The sequence below is a fragment of the Cheilinus undulatus genome, linkage group 23 (assembly GCF_018320785.1).
Source record: "Cheilinus undulatus linkage group 23, ASM1832078v1, whole genome shotgun sequence".
Lineage (NCBI taxonomy): Eukaryota > Metazoa > Chordata > Actinopteri > Labriformes > Labridae > Cheilinus > Cheilinus undulatus.
The window spans coordinates 32,037,596-32,059,463 of NC_054887.1; the positions used below are offsets into that span (position 1 = coordinate 32,037,596).

Consider the following 21,868-nt stretch of genomic DNA (forward strand, 5'->3'; position numbering starts at 1 on the left):
CATTTCTGACTTCGTTTGGCCACTTTTTGCCTAATTTTGCCATCTCTATGATCCCAGTTGGCTTGGCCCCAGAAAGCTCTACCCTTTTCTCCCATCGTAGGCCACCTTGACTGTAGCATTATTTAAAAAGTCTATTTTTGTATTGATTTAAATATGGTGTGCCTTGAGATTCTGGCTTAACCCTCTGGTATCCCTACAAATTACTGCCTCATTTTCCTCCTAGTGTGCAAAAAATGCACAGGGGGTTACTACTGTAAATTAAAAAGTTATATTAGTATATTTTTAATTGTTTATTTTTTTCCTTGTTTCATCAACTTGTGTCATTAACAAAAATACCAAATACTCAATAATTGTCATATCTTTTAACCCTTTAATTGCCATGTTTGTAATGTAAACAAAAAACATTTTTTGATGAAAAAAACAAAAATTGATTTTTTTTGCACACCAGAGATATTAACACTATAAAAGAGGTTTACTTTATTTATGTTGGGCTGATTGTTGTGGCTGGGACAGAATTTTGACAACTGTGCAAAAATGAACAAAAAATACAATACATGATCATATTAATTGTGAAATAGGACAACTTTTTTTTTTTAATATCAACTAAGTGTGCATTTTTGGCACAAGGGGTATCAGAGGGTTAACCTTCAGTGTGCCTTTGGCGAAAAAAGTTTGAAAACCACTGGTGTAAAGATCCATTTGAAGATGTTAATATCAGTTTTTCTCCGTTTGTATTCAATCCTAACAGCTATCTCTAGTTCCTAACCCACGACGGACATTCTGGATCACATGATAGAAAACAAACCTTACTTAAATATTCTATTTTATCTAATAAATATCTTTGGATTTCTCAAGTACACAAAAAAAATCAACAACGAATTTGGGCTTATTACATGCTAAATTTGACGTCATCTTTGGCATTAACAGTATTAAGAGGTTTCTGACCCAGCCGAGGAGTCTAATCTCACATTAACAGCTTCTGTTATCAGCCTGTTTCACATTTACACAGCTACAACATTCGTTTGGTGTCCTGTAGTTTCGTTTTATAACTTATTTTTAACACAGCCAATCCATTTCTATTGGATTTAATGCTGACAGTTGAATTATATGCAGATGATACACAAATGTCCATGCTAGTTCTTAAAAAAAACAAACGTTCGACTGTTAAAGAGCCGTTAAAAAGAGAAGACTCGTCCGTGAGCGACACACCACATGCTAACATTACAAAGAACCGTTAAAAACCGGAGAAGTAGCCAACAGAGAGCTAAGACAACCGTTACACTGTCATGAAGGCTTAATAAATGAGCTTAATCCGAAATAAACATGCAGTAAACACACCGGGAATCCTGCTTCTTCTGCTGCTGTCACTTCTCATCTGCTAAAAATAAACCTGACAGACAGGGCAGGGAGACGTCTGGAGCTGATCTTACTTTGGTTTCTTTGGATTCGGTGTAATTTGCAAATATACACCAAATATCCTTCTTTATCCGCCCCATATTTTAGGTCAGATTAACGTTAATTAGATAAACAAGGAGAAGAAAGGCTGCTTCTATCCCAGCCCTCCCTTCCTTCTGTGTTTTCCTCCCCTTCTCATTCGTTTATTTTTGGATTAACGTGGATCAAAAAGACTGATTCAGAAGCAGGGGATCGGCGGTGTGTCTCCGCAACATTGGCCGGGCTCAGGTGACCCTGCGGCCGGCTACAGAGGCTGTGCTCACCCGTCGGGAGGACCGAGGTTCCGGGCTTCTTGGTTAACATGGCGGCCGCTCCTCTCCTCTGGACACAGACGGATAGGACGCCTCCTCTTCCTCCATCTGCAGCTCCTCCTCTTCCTCCTCAGTTCTCCTCCCCCTTTCTTTTTAACTGACCCCTCTTTCTCCTCTTAACTACGGTATTTAACCGAGAATAACCCACCGTCCTCCGCCAACTCACCGTGGTTAGCATCCACTTCCTCATTCACTTCCGGTACACTGCTACTGGAAATTTACTTTCTTACGTCTTCCTCTTAAACTTTACCACGAACCAATAAAATTTTCAGGAAATTTATTTATTGTAATTTTCTCAAATAACGAATTAAAAATAAGATGATTGTAAAATGTAACAATTTAAATAGAATTTAAAAAAAATAAAAATAATTTTAACAGAAAATAGCAAAATTCTTAAAGGTAAAAATAGGTCTTCATGACATGTATTTTTGTTTCTTAACCCCCCTCTTTTTTCCTCTTCTTTTTATAGTAATATATCCAGTAATATATGAAAATGTAGGCCTATGTTTTAAATGTATGGAAGCCCCAAAGAGTCATTGATTCATACATTTTTTTCTTTATTCAATCTCTCTGTGACAACTGCTGATTTCCTGTTGTTTCTCAAGACACTGACTCCATAATCTCCCATATCACTGTAAATATCAGCATGTATCTGCTGCAAATAAAGGCCTGTTTCTGCTTCAAATATAAGCCTTTATTGGCAGTAAATAACAGTCTGTAGTGGCTATAATGTTGGTCTCTGTCAGCGGTACATATTAACATCAACTGTATTTTTGGCCTGCATCTGCTGTAAAAAGCATGAATTAGCTGTTGATATTGGTATTTTTTGCTTTAAATATCAGAGTATATCAGCCATAAATATTGGTTTATATCTGGTGTGGACATTAGTCTATATCAGCTGTATATATCAGTGTATATCAGCTGCAAATATCTGTCTATATTAGCTGAAAATATATGCCCATATTAGTTGTAAATATCTGTCTATATCAGCTGTAAATATCAGTGTATATCAGCTGTAAATATTTGCCTTTATTAGCTGTAAATATCTGTCTATATCAGCTGTAAATATCAGCCCATATTAGCTGTAAATATCAGTGTATATCAGCTGTAAATATTTGCCTTTATTAGCTGTAAATATCAGTGTATATTAGCTGTAAATATTTGCCTTTATTAGCTGTAAATATCTGTCTATATCAGCTGTAAATATCAGTGTATATCAGCTGTAAATATTTGCCTTTATTAGCTGTAAATATCTGTCTATATCAGCTGTAAATATCAGCCCATATTAGCTGTAAATATCAGTGTATATCAGCTGTAAATATTTGCCTTTATTAGCTGTAAATATCAGCTTAAATAAGCTGTCATAGTCAGCTGCAAACATTGGCTTATATTAGCTGTAAACATCTGCCATCCTTGGCTGTAATATTGGCCTGTGCCAGATGTAAATATCCCCATGTATTAGTTTTGAATACCGGCATATATCAGCTGCAAATATCTGTCTTCTACAGCTATAATACTGACCTATATCAGTTGTATCGCCGCTATCCAGCAGTAAATATCGGCACATATAAATATCTGCTTTCTACAGGTGTAATATTGGTCTATATCAGCTTTAAATATCAGGGGTTTTCAGCTGCAAATATTTGTGAATATCAGCTGTAAGTAACTGCCAATATTGGCTTTGAGAATCTGCCCGTTAAAATTGGCTGTATATATTTTCCTTAATCCTTAAATGTTGGCTGTAAATACTGGCATATTTCAGCTGTGTATATTAGCTATAGCAGCTTTAATTACTGGCAAAAATGCCTGGAAATATCAGCCTGCATCAGCCGTAAATATCGCTGTATTTCAGCAGTAAGTATTTGCGTATTTCAGCGGTAAATATAGGTGTAAATCAGCTGTACAAATCAGCATATATCAGCTGTAAATATCAGCATATATCAGCAGCAAAAATCAGCTGTTAATATTGCACTAAACCAGCTGTAAATTTCAGTGTATATCAGGTGTAAATATTGGCCTATATTAGCTGGAAATATCAGTGTGAAGTATCAGTAAATATCGGCGTATTTCAGCAGTAAGTATAGGCATAAATCAGCTGTAAATATCAGCATATATCAGCAGTAAAAATCAGCATGTATCATTTGTAAATATTGGCGTTCTACAGCTATAATTTTGGCCTTCATCAGCTTTAGATATCAGCCAGTATCAGCTGTAATTATAGGTGTATATCATGCGTTATTAGCAGCCAATAATGGCTGTAAAAATCTGTCTATATTGGCTGTAAATAACTGCATATATCTTGTCTATCAGTGTCTATCAGCCATAAATATGAGTGTATATCAGTGGTAAATATCAGTGTATACTGGCTGTAAATATCACTCTATTACTATCATATCTTTAAGCTGTAGATATCAGCCTATATTTGCTGAAAATAATAGCCTGTATCTGCAGAAAACATTGTTGTTCAAGTTTTAGTCAGGATCAACACGCCATCTGAACTCTTCTTCTTTGTTTATTCTAATCCCTTTCACTCTGAAGTGTGTTTTAAGGCCTGAAGTTTTAGGTCTGAAACATGTCTATAGATCAGTATATCAGATAAACTGAATCTGAAAATATCTGCACATCAGATATCAGTTAAAATCTATTACCATGCATCTTTGGATCATATTTTTTGCTGTTCCTTTGTCTCATTCTGACCTCTACAGTCTGTTTAGCTGCCTTACACTTACCTTTAGGCCTCTTTTTATATTCAGTCCAAAAATTAAAAACCATATTCACTTTTGTGGCAACTGAATACATTTCAGTCAAATAATCTTTTAAAAGGCTACATATCTTTAAAACATTTCAAACCCAGTAAGGGTTGCAGTGTTATACTCACTTCTGCAGGAAAAAATTAAACCGCTGAGGAAGACTCAGGCGAAGACGTTCCAGGTAACAGAAGATGATGATGCTCCGGGTGAAGACGAGTAGAGTGTCACTCTTCATCCCTGCTGTCTTTGGCGTCTTCCTCCACATGAGAACATCTTCACTCCCCCGTTGTGTGGCTGTTTATTTGGCTGCTTAGAGACCAACAACATGTTTACATCTGACAGCTTCTGCTCCCGGACCCGCGGTCAATAAAGTGTGTGTGTGAGTAATGTGTGTGTTGTCTCGTGTTTCAGAGCTTTTAGTTAAATTACAGAGACGCAGGATTATGTAACACACACATGCACTCACAGAAGTAACTAAATCTGCAGGACATTACCACACCTGCTATTTAAATGTTTTTTTTTTTACTCGTTCTTTTTTGTCGTGCAGGAGAAAAACACCAAAGTTCACTGAAGCTTCCCTCTCACCTTTGTCCTGGAGTTTTCACAGCACACTCTTGGTTTGGGATTTAATAAACAGCAGCATGCTAAGAAAAAAATCTAACATTAAAACTTGAAATTTGGAAATTACAAGTCATAAATAACTATGAGATTAGTCAAAACTATAAATAAATAGTTATAATTATGAGATGAAAAGTTTTTATTTAGACTGTCTTGTAATAATGACTCATTGTCTCACAGTTTTGAATTTTTTAGTCTCATAATTAGGATTTTAATTCACTAATTGTAACTTTTTATCCCATGGTTCTATTTCTTTGTTTTTTTGAGATATCTCATAATCATGACTTTCTTTCTCATAATTTTGACATCTTAAAATTTAATCCCTGAATTTTTACTTTTTATTTCAACTTTTCAACTTTGATCTCAAAATTTTCATTTTTTTAATCTCATAATTTGGATCTTTAAGAAAAACATTTTTGACTCTTTATCTCTAAATTTTGACTTTAAAGCTCAAAAACTTGATTGCTAACTTTTTGTCTGAGAGTTTTTTGAATTTATCTCATAATTATGGGTTTTAATTTCATTCTATGAGGTTTTGTCTCATGGTTTTGTCATTTTTGTTTCATATTTTAAATTTTAATGCAATAATTGTGACCTATGTCTTTTAATTATGACGTTTTATATTATAACTTTGGTAAGTAATCTCATAATTCTGCCTTGTGATGTCAGAATTTCGACATTAACCTTATAATTTAAACTTTATGGTCATAATTTCTACTTTTTAATGTAGTAAGTTCCACTTTTTACACAGTGTTGTGATTTTTTTCTCTTGTAATTTCGATATTGAAATTTTCTCTTTATTATGACTTTTTAATCAATTGATTTTGACTTTTTGTACTACAATTAGGACATTTTAAAACCTCGCAATTATGACTTTCGATTTATTTATTTTGACAATTTCAGGATTTTGACTTTATTTAAAAAATGTTGACATTTTATTTTATAATTGACTTTTTATCTCAGAATCCCGATTTTAACTTTTGATGTCATCTTTATGACCTTCTGTCTCATGAAATTTAACTCATAATTTCATCTTTTCCCTCATTATTTTGACTTTTTCTGTCATAGTTTTGGACTTTTTATGTCATAAGTTCAGTGTTTATCTCATGTTATGACTTTTCAAACTTGTATTTTGGATTTTTAATGATAATATTTTTTTTTTCTCTCTCTCACGATTTTAACTTTTTTCTCATAATCAATACTTTTTTATCTCTTAATTGTGATATTTAATCTCATTTTGAATATTTATGCCATTAACTTGATTTTGGCTTTTTTATCTCAGATTTTTTTTAAATATTTATTTCCTAATTATGACTGACTGTCTCATAATTTTGATTTAAGTCAGAATTTTGACTTTTAACTCCTAATTTCTCCTTTTACCTCAGAATTTAGATTTTGACTTTTTGCATAATACCTATGACTTTCTTAAGTGAACTTGAGATTTTGCATACTTTTATATATTTTTAAAAATCATTTTCCCCATGAAGTAGCAAAAATGAATAATAATAAAAAATAAAAATAAATAATAATAATAATAATAATAATAATAAATAAATAAAAATGAATAATAATAATAATAATAATAATAATAATAATAATAAAGTATGACTAAAGGGGGGGGGGGTCTCTAAAAAATTAGAAATCGATCTGTTGATAAATCAGCCAAAATAAACATCCAAGCGATAAAGAAAATGAAACCGGGCTGCCACCTAGCGGTCACGCTGATAAAGACGTCACTGTGGTAATGCGCATGCTCTGAGCCTACCTGCGCAGCTTGTTCGGTGGCGGCTAACCTTTCGCCAGAACTGGCGGTTTCTTCAGGGAATCCGTTATGGCCGGTAGAGGGGAGTTTTTCCAAAGTTTCCTTGAGGGTTTGGAGAGGAAAAACGCCCTGCAGAGCTGGAGTGGACGATTCCAGCCGGGCTGGGGGCGACAACAGTCGGGTCCGGGTCGAGGACGGGGGTGGAAGAAGGAAAGGAGGAAGCAGCCAAGGGCAGCAGCTAACAGGCAGCCTGGAGGGTATCTTCAAGAAGTGTTTAGGCCTACATTTCTGCCACATTAAAGCCCATCTGTTCCTAATTTAGCTCTACTTTATATCCCAGCTGGTCAGGACCGAAAACAGAGGATAACAGAAGAAGACTGACGAAGTACCCACCCAGGGAAAACATCATAGAGAGGTAAGCCAGCTAGCTAACAACATTAGCTCAAAGCTCTCCTGTGACTTTGACGTTTACTCACTTCATGCCTTAAAATAAGTCAAAGTAAAACTGTTAGATTATTTTACCTGATATCAGACACTTCAGCCGACAAGATGAGTGGGATTAACAGGACACAGCACAGATAAGCACAGCCATTAATCATCAGAAATATTATTTTATTAATGACTAAGAGTTACAGGCGAAGCCCTGCACCGCTGTCTTTTAGAGTAGGTGTAGTTTTAAACAGTTTAAGTACTTTTTAAATATTGTTTAACATTTAAATAATACTGATATACCCCTGTAAAATTAGTGTTTTCATACTAAATAAACCAAATAATAGTATAATTAATGGCTGTGCTTTATTTCACAGATTTGACAAATTTAGCTAGTTAACAAAATGAGAAATGAAATCATTAAAAATCAAATAATATTCACATTTGATATGATACCATTGCAACCAAAACAGATACCAGATACCAGATATTGATGATTATTTTTTTATATCATTAAAATTGCAGGTAAACTCCAGAACACTGTTAAAATAGCATAAAAGTTTTTGGGAAACTTTAGGTAAGCTGCCACTTTTGCTAATGTTTTGAGCAAATCAGACAGCACTCAGGACATTGCATGATTTTTTTTCTATCTGTAGTCATGTGTAATGTTTAACAATGATATAGTTTAGAGTTCTGCTGTTGTAAAAGCTCAAGTTAGTGATGTAATTGGACATTTAAGTCTTTCTGAATATTTTAAAGCAGGGATGTCAAACTCAAGGCCCGTGATACAGTTACACTCGGCCACAAGATCATGTCGTATTTTTATTGTAGCTGGCCCACCAGAATGAGGTCTGCAGATTTCCTCCATCACGTTTATGAATTAAACTGATGATTTTGACTTTTCATCTCCTATCTTGACCTTCAGGGTTCTCAGTTATACTTTTTAGGTCATATTTTGACCTTTTTAACTCCAAATTTTGACTTTTAATCCCACATTTTGACATTTTAGACTCAAAATTGGAAAGTTTGCCTCATAATTTGGCCTTTTAAACGCATGTTTTGAATTTTATCTCATATTTTGACTTTATAAACTCATGCTTTTTAATATCTCACATTTTGACATTTTCAACTCCTAACTTTGACTTTTAATACCATATTTTGGCATTTTATAGAAATTTTGCCTTGTTTCTTTAGCCTTTTAGAAATTCATGATTTTGAATTTTACTTCATATTTTGACATTTGAAACATGATTGCAAATTTCTATTTCAAACATTTGCCTTTTAAAACTGTTATTATGACATTTAATTTTATTTTGGACCTTTTGAACTGATACATTTGATTTTTTTAATCGCAGATTTTGAGCCTTAAACTTGTCATTTTTATTTTTTTTTAAACCTGAAACTTTTTTTTATTAGGAATGTTATTTTTCCGTAATTCATTACTGATAAAAAATGAGGTTGGCTGTGAAGTTGGATGTGTGTGTAGCATGTAAAACAATAGAGTAAATTTCCCTTCAGGGATTAATAAACTATGGTTTGACTGAACTTAAATCTACATTTAGCTGAATGTTGTGCTATAAGAAAAGTGAACATTACCCTCTAAATCAGGGGTGTCAGACTCAGTCACAGCAGGGGCCGGATTCTGGATTCAGGTCTAACCTGAGGGCCCAACAGGGTCAACATTTAACCATAACTGTCAACCTCATTCTCAACAGTAATAAAATATTTAAAAAAAACAGCACTGATAGTAAATCATTTATAAATTCAAAAAAGTTAAAATGATAAGTTTGAAGGCTCAAATCTGAGATAAAAATTCCAATTAATTAGTTCCAAAAAAAGATCAACACGATATTGAAAATAGAAAAATAACATATGAGGAGAAAGTTGAAATCATAAGTTTGAAAGGTGAAAATATGAGATCAATTTTGAAATCATGAGTTTAAGAGTCAAAATATGACTTAAATTTTTAAATTGTGAGTCTGATAGTTCAAAATATGGGATTAAAAACCTAAAAATTAGTAGTTGAAAATGTCAAAATATGAGCTAGAATTGAAAATGATAACTTAAAAAGTTAAAAATAAAAGTGAAAAAATGATATTAAAAGTGACAATTAGTAATTTAAAATGTCAAAATATGAGAAAAAAAAATGAAATCATGTTTTTAAAAGTCAAAATTTGGGATTAAAAAGCCAAAGTAATGAGTTGAAAAGGTCTAAATAAGACTTCAAATATAAAATTGGGAATCTTCAAGATAAAAATGTGACATGAAGTCCAAATTATGAGTTGAAAAGGTCAAAGCATAAAATGAAAAGTCAAAATCACAAATTTGATTTGTTATCTTGAGATGCAAAATTGAAAATATGAAATAAAACCCAAAGTAATTTCTTTCCCCACATTCTTGGCTTTTTATGAAATCTTTCTAACTCTTTACTTTTTCAGATTTTTATGGCTTAACAAGGATATTTTCAATAATCAAGTTGAAGTTGACGTTATTATACTGGAGGAAATCAGACCTCATACTGGTGGGCCAGTTATAATACAAATATGATATGATCTTGCGGGCTGGATATGATCATTTCACGGGCCGCATTTGGCCTCCAGGCCTTGGGTTTGACCCCTGTGCTCTAAATTCTTTTACTAACACCTTATTACGCTTTCTTGAGGCTGCCATCAGAGATCCTGATAAAGATTCTGTCGTACCTGGACGCCACCTCGCTGTTTTCCATCAGCTACGTCAGCAAACTCTTCAACCAGCTCGCCAATGATGAGTAAGTCTGACTGAGTTGATTTTTTAAAAATCCGTTGTTTTAGTTGAATCAAAGTCATTACAGCCTTTCAGTGAGTATTAGTACTGCTCATGTTCTGTGGCTTCTATCTGTCATGTGGCACTGACATCTATGTCACAGTAAATCTTAGTTAGCAATCTTACTTTGCAGGCCATCAGTGAACAACATAAGTGTTCTGCTAATGCAGCAGTAATGCTCCTCCAAGAGCCTCCAGTCTCTGGGACTGGTTCGAGACTTGATGACTCTTACTCTGAGGCAGCAGCAGGAAACCCTATGTAACTGTTAATGTATAATAATAGTTGAGTACCTCTATTTAGGGCTTGGCAATTAATTGCAAATTAGATTAAATTGCAACATGGCCTGCTGCAATCTACAAATCGCAGAAGATGCAAAATTTCTTTAACTTAAAATGTGTCAAAATACCGGTTTAATAATCAATTTTTTACAGCAGCAGAGATTTTATGCACATCACGCAAACATTCAAGTGTCAGTTTTTTGTATAATGGTTTATAAAAATCTTCCTTTTCATGTTTAATGAATTTTTTTCTTGATCAAAATGAGTGACATAAAAATGATAATGCCCTTAAACAAAGCAAATGACATCACATTTGCAATATGATCAGAAATAGTTAGCTCATTCTGATGAAGCCTAGCGTTACTTCATGGAAATCATTGCCCAGCTGTGATCATCCTCTTTACTCTTTGTTTTGACCAAGAGTCTCCTGACACAGGAATTTAAACACTCTGTAAGCAGCTGGAGGACTTGTATTTTGCTTCCTTCTGTGTTAACTGGAATTTGACACCCCAGATTCTGTTTCGCTTATCCATGGCCCGGGATATTCCTCACATCCAGCTGGGCAACAGCCCATGGCAGGTGTTTGGGAAGGGCAGAACCTGCAACAACTCTGAGGGTGACTCACGGGCCAATCGGAGCAACAGAACACAAGACGTAGTAGGCATGCTCCGCCCCGGGGAACAAACTATGTAATGTGAGCTCAGCAGGCAGCCATTGTCATGTCAATCCATGACCATCCTGACCATCAGTGGGCTTAGTTGGTAAATTACACTCTTGCTGAAGCCAGTCAGGAGATCACATGTGGATCTTTGCTTTAATAAAGAAATGTCCATTTCTGATCAAACTGCTGCTATAGCTACATCCCTGCTGATCTCTCTTTGCCATCGTTTACACACTTGAAATTGAAAATATTTTGATTGTGGATTTTTGATTTATGTGATCTGTAAGCCAAAAGCATCAAGATGAAAACAAAGATTTGAAATGTTTCACATTGCAGTCACCTCCATTACACCATGCCCATTGCTACCACCTCATTCTCTTCAAATGACACTGAATGGTCTGAACAGGAACTATTGCTGATTCGGCAGTGACTCTCTGTAGCTTACCCTTCTTGAAACCAGTTTTTTAAAGATTTACTTGCAGTTAACAGGGATCATGTGTGCCAAAATACCAAAATAATGATGCAGATTTGCAAAAAGCTCTGAAGTTCTGCTCTCAGCTCATATCTTCTTCTTTCAGTGTCATGTGGCATAAGATCTACATGTCACAATTCGGGAGTCACACATGGAAACCAAGGTCTGCAGATGATCTGGTGCTGAAGGCTGACCAGGTGGAAATGGTGGATCATTTGGCGGATGATCAGTCTGTAGGCGATCAGTCTACCAGGCACTGGAAGAGGATGTACTTCAGAGCCATCGCAGGACAGGAGATGAAAAAATGGAGGAGAGAGCTGAGAGAGATCAGCCCTTACACCGGGCTGCCCAGACAGACTGAGTGGATCCTAAGGTATGTTAAAATTTATTTTCTTGACTGGCATCAAAGTGTCTCTGTGTGAAAAACATGAAAAACCTAAAGAACCCACAACATCTGGTTATTTCCGCCCTGCTCGTTTATTTCCAGGAACCTGAATGTGAGCTGGGAGCTGACGGTGTGGGATTGCTACGGGCGGAAGAACACGCTAGAGCAGAGCCGAGCGTACTTCTTCGAGTCGTCTGTGATCCTCCGCTGGAGTGGAAGCTTCTTCCCCAACTACCATAAGATCAAGAGCATCGAGCTGTACGGAGTCAGAAAGGAGGCACAGAAGAATCCACGAGACAGGAAGTAAGACACTCTTCTTCCTCTTTTACATCACCTCCAGCTCCACCAAACCTTCACCCCTGCATCTTCATCCTCCTCTTCAGGCCCAGCTGGCGCTCTCTGATCTCTAAACTCAACATGAGGACTCAGTCTGGTCAATTCATCGGCCAGGACAGTCTGGTCAAACTCGTGCTTCTGTTTCCAGGCTTCATCATCGGCATCTGGCGGGTAAGAGAAGAGCACAAGAGCAGATTCAGTTTGTCATTGCAGTGATCAGTAGTATCAAAAAGCAGCAAATATCTTACATTAACAGCATGTTTCATTAGTCAGATGCTTAACAGAGAGAGGAACACATCAAAAATTGCAGCCGAACTCCTGCTTTGGCAATGTTCCACTACGTGGACTGTGTTGCCAATATTTTCAGCTGTTCAGACAGTGTGCAGGAGCTTGGCTGCAATTATTCAGTGGATTTATTCCTCTCCTAACACCTGATTCATGACGTAGATGTGTCAGTGAAGTTTTATATCCATTAACACTGCTGGAAAATGTTCTCCAGGCACAGCGAATTTGAAAACTGTCTACACTTATGGTTGTTCCATGTTTTGTTGCTTTCAAATCATTATTGGAGGTTGCTCTCGTCTGCAGCAATACTTAATTGTACGAGTAGACAAAAAATAAAAACTTTGTGTGTTTAGGGGACGACAAATGTGGCCTTCATCATGGTCAGTCTGCACTTCAACAAGCTGGTAGAGAAAAGTCTGCTGGGGTCTCCTGTCTGGTAAGATTAAATCTACTTAAAGGGGACATATTTTACCCTTTTAAGACAAGTTTATATTGGTCTCAGAGGTCCCGTAAACAAGCCTGTGATGGTTTTTGCTGAGAAAACACTCCAGTATTGAATTTTTGTTGGTCCATAAACCCCTCTGTTTCAGCCCTGCTCAGAACGAGCCGTTTCTGTGTCTGTGGCTTTAAATGTTACTGAGCTGTCTGACTCCACCCCTAACTCCGCCCCTCTCAGGATATGGATGTGGCTTTCCCGATCCTCCTCTCAGCTAGGATCCAGAGAGGAGGGTGGAATTATCCTCCAAGCAGGGGGGTAACTGAACCTGGGGGCGGGGCTAACTCCCTACATAACATCATGAGGGGAAAATCTGAGAACGGCTTGTTTCAGCACACATTTTCTGAAAGGTGGTGAAAGAGAGGGGGGGAGAGGATGCATTTTTCTGATTCTTGTGGGGAATGTGGACAGGACAGGGGCACATATTTGTGCTACAAGAGCCTGAAAAAGTGATTTTTGCATATGTCACCTTTAACTTCCTTCTAGAGCTGGGTGGTTCATTGGCTTTCAGTTACTATTTTAAATTTGCAAGTTAATGCCTAAAAAGCTTGATATTTGCCATTTCATAATTAGAACCATCAGGTAGGAAGGTGTAGAGGTCCTCTCCTTACAAAAATAGTTTACATCTGTTTCCTTTACTGGCATCCTTTAAGATATAATAATCTTATCTAAATAATTTATGATACTGTGTCAGCTTTTATTCACCTGCTGACTTTTACACACTTTTTCTATTAAAAGTACAAATTCAGGCACAGTTAAGGCACTGACACCATTTGATTTAGCACTGATTTCTAAAAAAAAACAGCCCTATCTACTCTTTCTTGCATCTTGCAACATGAAGCAGGAAAAAAAAAAAATCAAAGTCTTTAAGTTTTGAGGCTCAGATGGTCATGAACTAGGGTGGATGGGGTTCAAGTCCAGCCTCTTCTCCTTTCCCACCTGTCAATCCCGACTCTATTATTTATATTTCTGACTATCCGCTGCCCCCTCTGTTATTAAAGGGATACAAAGTTCCAAAAAAAAAATTAAAAAATTCTGAAAATTGTGTTTGGTGTGGGAAAAGAGTCAAAGATTTATTTTTTGGTTAAATCTCCACATTTTCTAAATATATGCAATATGTTCTGTGACACTCTCATGTAGGTTCAGACTGGTTATGATCACAGTGATGGGATTAGAGCTCCATCTGCTGTTCAAAACACATCACTGCAGTCTAATAAGTTTATTAGTGTTCAAGCAGGATTGAATCTAAAATTATTCAGAAGAATTTTGAATAAGAAACAAAAAGTTCTATTTAAAATAAAATGCTGACATTGTTTTCACATTTCAGTGAGTCTGTAGAAAATGAAATATTAGTTAAAGAGGTAGTGAACACTTAAACATGTTTTTTAGCTGTGCACTGAAGTATGTGACTGAACTACGATAAAACACATCAGTGCTGGTGTTGTTTCTGACATTTGACCCAAGCTGATAAAAATCTACATTTTATGGCTTTTAATTAGCTCAAATGGAAATCTGCTTTGATTTTTTTTTTTTTTTTTTTTGCATTTAACAACTTAATGGTTAATGATTTCCACTCATGGATCACTTTATTAGGCACATCTGTTCAACTGCTGAGAAGAAAGACTGATAAGAAAATCAAATGATAGCAAACACTGCGTGAAGGCATGTAGAGATGCTCAAGATGATGTGCTGGAGTCCAAACAAAGCATCACAACAGGGAACAAAGGAGATTTAAGTAACGTTGAACATACCATGGCTGTGGTGCCAGATAGGCTGGTCTTTTGTACTCATTCTGATGCTCAGTCTGAACTTCAGCAGATTCTCTCGACCATGTCTAAATGCATAAGAGGGGTCTGGCTGCACAACCAAACATTTCTGACAGCTGTTCTGGTAGACCATTCATCTGAGACGCCATATATATTTTAGAAAGGAAATGCTGTAATGTGCTTGTAGCACCTATTTCCAGTTTGAGGTTTTTTTCTAAATTCAACTTCATTTATAAACAAAGTCTGGCAGTTACATTCATGAAATAACATTGCAAACATTAAAGACTAAGCAACAGTTCATAAATTAAACAGAAAAAGATCAGAGGTCTAATCCGGGTTTAAATTATGTATAGGCTTGTTTCAGAAGAAGTCAAACCATGATGGCTTGCTTTAGCTAAAGCTAACATAGCTACTCTAGCTACTAGTGATGCACGATAAGTATTTATTTTTTTGAACCGATACCAATAACCAATAATTTCCTACTCCTGATGGCCGATAACTGATAAGAACCGATAAGTTTTTCTCAATTGTTGATTTTAAAAAGTTTATTTGAAGTATTTATGCACATCTGTGGGTAAGAAGGGGTTAATATGTAGTGAGCAAAGATATTTATAATGAATTCTAACTGACATCACTCCTGTTTACATCAAAAAACAAATAAAAGTTCTGACTTTACAGCTGTTATTTGTTAGTTAAACATTTGTGTACAAAAATACAACATACACAAACAACTGGCAGACGTTGTCCCTTGAAATGAATTGAAGTATCTTGTCAAGTGGTCAAATCTGACATTTCAATCAACTAAACAAGAATTCAGCTGACTCATGTCAAATCAGACATAAAACCAAATAATAACAGGCTGTCATGATTAACAAATGGAGATGGTTGGGGGTTTGGGTTTTTTCTTTTTGCTTAAGTCAGAATTAAAGCGCGCTGATGTTTTACATAAAGATTTAAAATATGCACTGACAGAAGTTATATCAGAAATAGGTTAAAAATGTAAAGTCCACGGTGGTCTGCGGCTAAACTTCTGTTCCTAAAGTCGACCAGACTGAATGAAACCACATGAAACAGAGAGCAGGCAGGGATACGTCTATAGCTGGGTTTCCATTACACTTGGAAATGCGCAAAATCAAAATAGCGCAATAAAAATGGTAATGGAAACACCTGAATTTCAAAAAAAAAAAACTAAAATATCGCTAAAAAGTTTTTACGCTTTCATGAGGAGGTTTTTCAGACGTTTCGATATAGAAATATATCGCAAAAGTGTAATGGAAACACTTTTTCCACATTTACAAGTCACGGGACATGATGTACGGTGTCACATGACCAGTCACTCCGAGACAACATGGCGTTTGTGTGGACAGAAGAAGAGACGAGACTTTTCTTAACATCATACTTCTACCCTTATGTGTGGCTTTTGCCATACATACGGACTTTACCTCTGAACTATCATCCGTTGCCTTCGTCTTTTGTACAAAATTATCAACACAACCGCCGTAGATGTAACCAAAACCGTACCAACACGCAACAGGTTTTAAGCATCAAGCTTCCCTGCAGCGGATTCACGGGAGATGAGATTTTACGAGAATTGCAAGGCCTATGCCCAAAACTCCCTTCAGTGGAAACGTATTCAAAGCGCAATTGTACTTAATTGAAATTTAAGAAATATCGCTTTTATTTTTTATTTTCAGCACTCTGCCTAGCTTTGGCTTGGTCCTAGAGCCTGCGGCTTGCGACTACTGCTGCTTCTTTTTCACGTCGTTGTGATGAAGACTTTTAAGTGATTTATAAGATCCGTTGTGTTAAATTCTTGTGTCAGGACTTTTTTCCTCTCTTTGGGATCTTCGTGGGGCAAGTGTTACAACTGTCGTGTTATCCTCCCCTTAAATACTAAATAATTCCACCGTGTTTTTAGCCTCTTAGGGCTAATGCTGCTTCCTCTTCTTCTCTGGTGCTAACAGCAGGTCTCCTACTGCGGCACCACCTACTGTTTCGAAATGTGTAGTTTTGTGAGAAAGAGAACAAACGCCTTTATAATTGGTGAATTTTATCAGTTAATATTTTATTATCGGAATAATAAAAATATGTAAAACATATGCAATATCGGCCGATAATTTATCGGTGCCGATAATTATCCTGCATCCCTGCTAGCTACATAATTGACATTAGGCCTAGTACATAAGTCATTGAAGCTAAGTTTGCATAAGGAACACGAGCTTTAGAAAAAGTAGCTAAAACTAAGGAAATCTGCTTTGAAAAATCTTTTCTGAAAAGGTGTGGCTTATGTGACGCACTAAATCTGTTCATGCCACATTATTTTTCTTATCGCTGATGATACTGATGTTAAACTGATGCATCTGTAAATTCCTAGTCAACACACCCAATCCAGTCATGTCTCAGCTAGGGCTGGGCAATTATTCGCAAACTAGATTAAATCGCAACATGGTCTGTTGCAATTTTCAAATCGCAGACAGTGCAATATTTCATTAACCTGAACAGTGACAAAATACAAACTTGATGATTTTTTTTAGGCAGAGATATTATGCTCAACACATTTTGCAGTTGCAAGTTTCTTTTTTTTTTCTTTTTTTTTTTTTACCAAAAATCCTACCTTTCTTTTACATTGATAAGTTTTTTATTCAAAACAAAAATAAAAAATAAATGATCATCCCCTTCAATATAGCAAAATATATCTGAAATTGCAATTAGTTATTTTAAAATTGTTTATCCCCATCTTAATTTATCTAAGATTGTGCCAGTTAGAATAAATAATCGTTTATTGCTTGTGTCGCAATTAGATTATTTCTGCAAATCATTCAGCCCTACTCTTAAGGATGACCTGGTTTAGTTTTTGGAGGTCAAAGGTCATTTGGCTTCATGTTCATCCCTTGCATGTAAGATTCCTACCAATCACCTCCTCCCCCTCTTGACCCTCCCACTCTGCATGTCTCATTTATGATTCCTGGGATCTAATTTTGTTTGTCCCTTCCTGCAGCCCGTACTCTGAGCCTGTGGAACTGTTACCTGCTGACACCTCTGACCCTGAGTTTGGTCTGCACGGCTTCATGCTGCACTTCGTTCTGCACAACACCGGCACTGAGATCATGTCCGGACACTTCCTCCCGCTCGGCTGTCCCAGAGGTAATCTGGTCATTTAAAGCACCTTTATGCTTTCATATGAAAGAACCTTCCTTTATGAAAGAGGACGGCCCCTTCAGCTTCTCATACATCAACGATAGAGCCATGGTTAGTGCTGGGACTGAGCCTTTGCTTCCTCTGTGGATAAATGACGTCTAGATGAAAAGCCAATAATGTGATTTAAAAAAGTCACAGTTATGTTTTTGTGATTAGCTCAGATCTGGCATGACTTTGTGGAGCTGAAAGTCATCAACAGGACCAACCTGTCCCAGCACAGATCGCTGTCGGGGAACATCAAGCTGCCCTGGAAGAGCGAGGAGCTGGAGGGCTCAGTGGAGGTACACGTGACCTTAACAGTACACATTTATGCTACTAGAAATGTACTTTTAACCAAAGGCTGAACAGACTTGTAGCGTGACATCATCAGCAATGTCCAGAGTGCCCCGTGACTACTATTGACACGACTGGCATGTCAGAATTTTCCAGCATCTTCCGTCTCGTTTGTTGTGTAGTTTGCATGCCTAGAATCACCTCCATCGCACAGTCTACGGTGTGGTCTACTGTGTGCATTTGCAGGCTTACAGTGTTATAAACTGGCTGCATATATTAAGCCTTAGCTGTTGGGTGAATAAAGGGGATTCATGCCATTTTTCTGGTTCTTTCACTCCACGTAGAACTGCTGCATCATGACGCTGACCCTGCTGGATGAGTTCCAGAAACCCTTTTGGTGCGTCAGCTCGCCCTGCTGGATCACGATGGCGAAGACAACTCAGTCCCTGGACTACAGCGGCGACCACTTTCAGATGGAGTACCAGGACGAGGAGGGTAAGGTGACCATGAAGCTGGTGTGGTTAAAAGAGCAGAAACAGTTCTTCCTCGTCAGCCTCGTCCTTTTCCTTTCTGTTTCCAAAGTCAACAAACGTTTCAGCACTGATTACTAAAACAGCACGGCTCCGAGGTTTGGTTTATGATTTTCACAGTTCTAAAGCATCAACTGTTAAATGAGTTATTGTTTATTTAAGTATATTTATTATGCTGAAGAAAGTCTGACAGAATATTTTACGTTTATGCTGTTGAAGCTTTATGTGTTAGTCTGAACTGTTTGCAGCAGAAAGAATCATTAATTTAACTTTAGAAAAAGATCTAAAATTCTGTTTTTGCAGATTGTTCATGTTGGAAGTATATTCCCGATTTTACGATCAAGTAGACTTTTGGGTTAATAATAAACTTGTCTCAGTAAAGATATTTTTTACTTGAATTATAAAAAATGCATTTGGCATTGATTTTGGAAGACCCTTTGTGCAAAGGCATGCATTTGTTTAATACAATCATCAAATTTTTCTAATGTTCATGTTCCTTCATCAGCCACACAAATAAAAATAAAAATAAATATTGCAAAATTCTGCTTTTTCTGTCAATCTGAGGATTTAATGTTTATTTCTAAACTTGTTCACACAAAAGCAAATGTTCTGAAGCAGTTTATTATCTTCAATTCACTCTCGACTAGGGATGTAACAATATAAAAATTTCATATAATGGTTATTGTGACCAAAATTATCACGGTTATCATTATCATCACGGTATTGTTGAAATGTGCTCAAAATGTTCAAAAAGTACTTATAAACACACTGAAATCATTTAACCAAGTTTTTTTTAAATAAAATAAAATAACACACACAATGTACTTTGTTGGCAGAACATTAAAATATTAACATCAAACATACAAATGTGCATTAAAGATGGCACCTTATGGCCATAAGAGGTAGCTGCACTTTGTGCAAATTGTAGATAAGATCCAAGAATACTTTTCTTTACATTCAGTGCTCAAGACTAGGTCTAGTCTTACAGACCTAAGAAAAACTGGTACAGCAAGAACACTTTCACTGTTTCATTTGCCTTTATGTACAATCTCTCTCTCTCGCTCTGTTGCTCGCTCTTTCGCTCTCTCTCTCGCCATGTTTTCAAACTGCGCACGCACACCAGAGTCTCACGCCCGTTTCAGACTGGGAGTGTGTTTTGCTGCTTGCATGCTTTCACACAGGGGGAGTTTGCTGTGTGTCAGCTGTATTTTCCTGCTCTCAAAGCCCTGTCCTTCTTCACCAGTTTTACCTGAATAAACCTCCTACAAGCTTATTGAGTCAGTGTTTAGAGGAATTATGTCAGGAACTATTAAAAATAAAAGCATTCTGTACAAGTGAATGGAGTTTCTCTACAGAAATACTAAACCAGGCTTTTAATTTGAAAAGCACAAACCAGAAAAGCATTCATAGGTGTTTATCTTTCCTGTGACATATTCAACCAGTGTGGGGACATAAAGTTTCACTGATAGTTGCTCTTTAGGGAACAACTTAATGAAACAGGCACATTTAAGCTTGTGGCCTTCCTCAGGGTTATCAAGAAACACATTGTAAACATATTCTATGTGCATATTTGCCACAACGATGTAAATATGGCTCTCCATTTATCATTTTCCTGTCTAATATGGTCCACGGCCACATGCGGTGCACGGAAAAAATAGACGAGATTTCGAATCTCTCAACCCTCCGCGCCTGAGCTGGGCGTACCAGCTGCGCGAGACGCGGCGCACATGCAGGCAGTCAGAAAGCTCTGACTTGTTAACATGCAATCAAACTGAAAAGCCACGCGTGTCGTGGTCGAGACGCTCGTCACGCTCCCGGTTTGAAAGGGTGTCAGAGAGCGCTGCTCCTTCTTCTTCTATGGTGTTCAACGGCAGCTGGCATCCATGAAGTTGCATTACTGCCACAGAGGAATTGAGGAGGAATCCAGGAATTGAGCAGTATCACCGTGCGTTTTCAAAGTGCAGTAATCAAACACGGTTTTAACAGCAATAAAAATTTGAAACAGTAATACTAACCGTCTCGAATTTTACCACAGTTTATAGTGATACCGGTTATCATTACATCCCTACTCTCGACTTTTGTAACCATTTCAACCAGGAGAGACTTAATACAAGTTTGACAATGATTTATTTTACAAATTAAATGAAAGAGAATTGTGCAAAGTCCTTGGCGATTAGCAAGGTTTTTATAGTTAACTAAAAATAACTAACTAAAACTAAATTTCAAAAATCATTTTAGTTAACTGAAACTAAATCAAAACTATGCTTTACCAAAAAACAAAAACTAAGTAAATATTTATAGTGTGCTTACAAAACTAAGTAAAATAAAATAAAATTAAAATGGAGACAAAATATCTTTAGTTTTAGTCTTTGGCACAACCATACTGACTGGAACCTACACACAAGTCTGGGGAAAAATGGCCTGATCTGATTGGTTAAGACTTCACAGTAGTTTTATGTCTGGAGTTGTATTCAAACATCATCATTAAGTAAATAAAATATTAAGTGAAGAGTAGCCTGTTTTAATATGTTTAAAAAATGTATGACGCTCACTCAGCCCCGACATCTATCCGTAAAAAACTAAAACTAATAAAAACTAAAACGAAGCGTTTTTGCAAAATAAAACTAAACTAACGGTGGTGAAATTGTGCAGAAGAGGATTGAAGCTACTGAAATTCATGTTTTTGGGCCTTCTTTGCATTCGACTGTGTGGGTGCCCACACCGGCAGTTACAAAGAATATTTACAATACACACCAAGGGAAGAGAAAACATTTCAACCCTTTACCTACTGCGTCTAAAATGGCGATTTGGACATATTTTGTTATTATGGCTGTAAAATAGTCAGGAAATGCTGTAAGTCTGAGAGCTTTGGTCCCTTTTCCCAGGAGTACTTGAACTTGACTTTTTAACATCTGGTTAATGATTATTGCACATTATATGGAATTGTCAGCAGTTTAAAAGAAGGAAAACACAAAAACAGATTTGTTTTTCATGGCTTTTATGAGAAGAAATTTTGTTATTGCTCATGAAGTTTTGATTTGACATTTGAAATGCGAACCTA

At 36.5% G+C, this 21,868-nt stretch overlaps 2 protein-coding genes across 2 annotated transcripts in view; one reads left to right on the forward strand and one right to left on the reverse strand.

Annotated features, from left to right (window-relative positions):
* The window catches only part of dyrk2 (dual-specificity tyrosine-(Y)-phosphorylation regulated kinase 2), a 39,461-nt gene extending 37,502 nt beyond the window's left edge, over nucleotides 1–1,959 (reverse strand). Inside the window, exon 1 of the mRNA XM_041780702.1 lies at nucleotides 1,719–1,959. Coding sequence (XP_041636636.1) covers nucleotides 1,719–1,758 — 40 coding nt within the window. The 5' untranslated portion in view covers nucleotides 1,759–1,959. The remainder of the gene's footprint in view (nucleotides 1–1,718) is intronic.
* Nucleotides 1,960–6,887: 4,928 nt separating this feature from the next.
* Nucleotides 6,888–19,365, forward strand: LOC121505264 (F-box only protein 15-like). The gene is made up of 10 exons (XM_041780404.1): nucleotides 6,888–7,153; nucleotides 7,237–7,311; nucleotides 9,988–10,092; nucleotides 11,645–11,911; nucleotides 12,026–12,226; nucleotides 12,307–12,430; nucleotides 12,898–12,980; nucleotides 17,805–17,950; nucleotides 18,161–18,285; nucleotides 18,622–19,365. The coding sequence occupies exons 1-10, from the start codon at nucleotides 6,966–6,968 to the stop codon at nucleotides 18,886–18,888; spliced, it is 1,581 nt and encodes a 526-aa protein (XP_041636338.1). The 5' UTR covers nucleotides 6,888–6,965; the 3' UTR covers nucleotides 18,889–19,365.
* Nucleotides 19,366–21,868: the final 2,503 nt, after the last annotated feature.

Bases quoted from the DNA above. Each gene is read 5' to 3' on its own strand.
- LOC121505264 (XM_041780404.1), top strand. From the start codon at position 6,966: ATGGCCGGTAGAGGGGAGTTTTTCCAAAGTTTCCTTGAGGGTTTGGAG. The intron at 7,154-7,236 runs GTATCTTCAAGA...TTTATATCCCAG, and splicing joins GCTAACAGGCAGCCTGGAGG to CTGGTCAGGACCGAAAACAG. The intron at 12,981-17,804 runs GTAAGATTAAAT...CCCTTCCTGCAG, and splicing joins CTGCTGGGGTCTCCTGTCTG to CCCGTACTCTGAGCCTGTGG.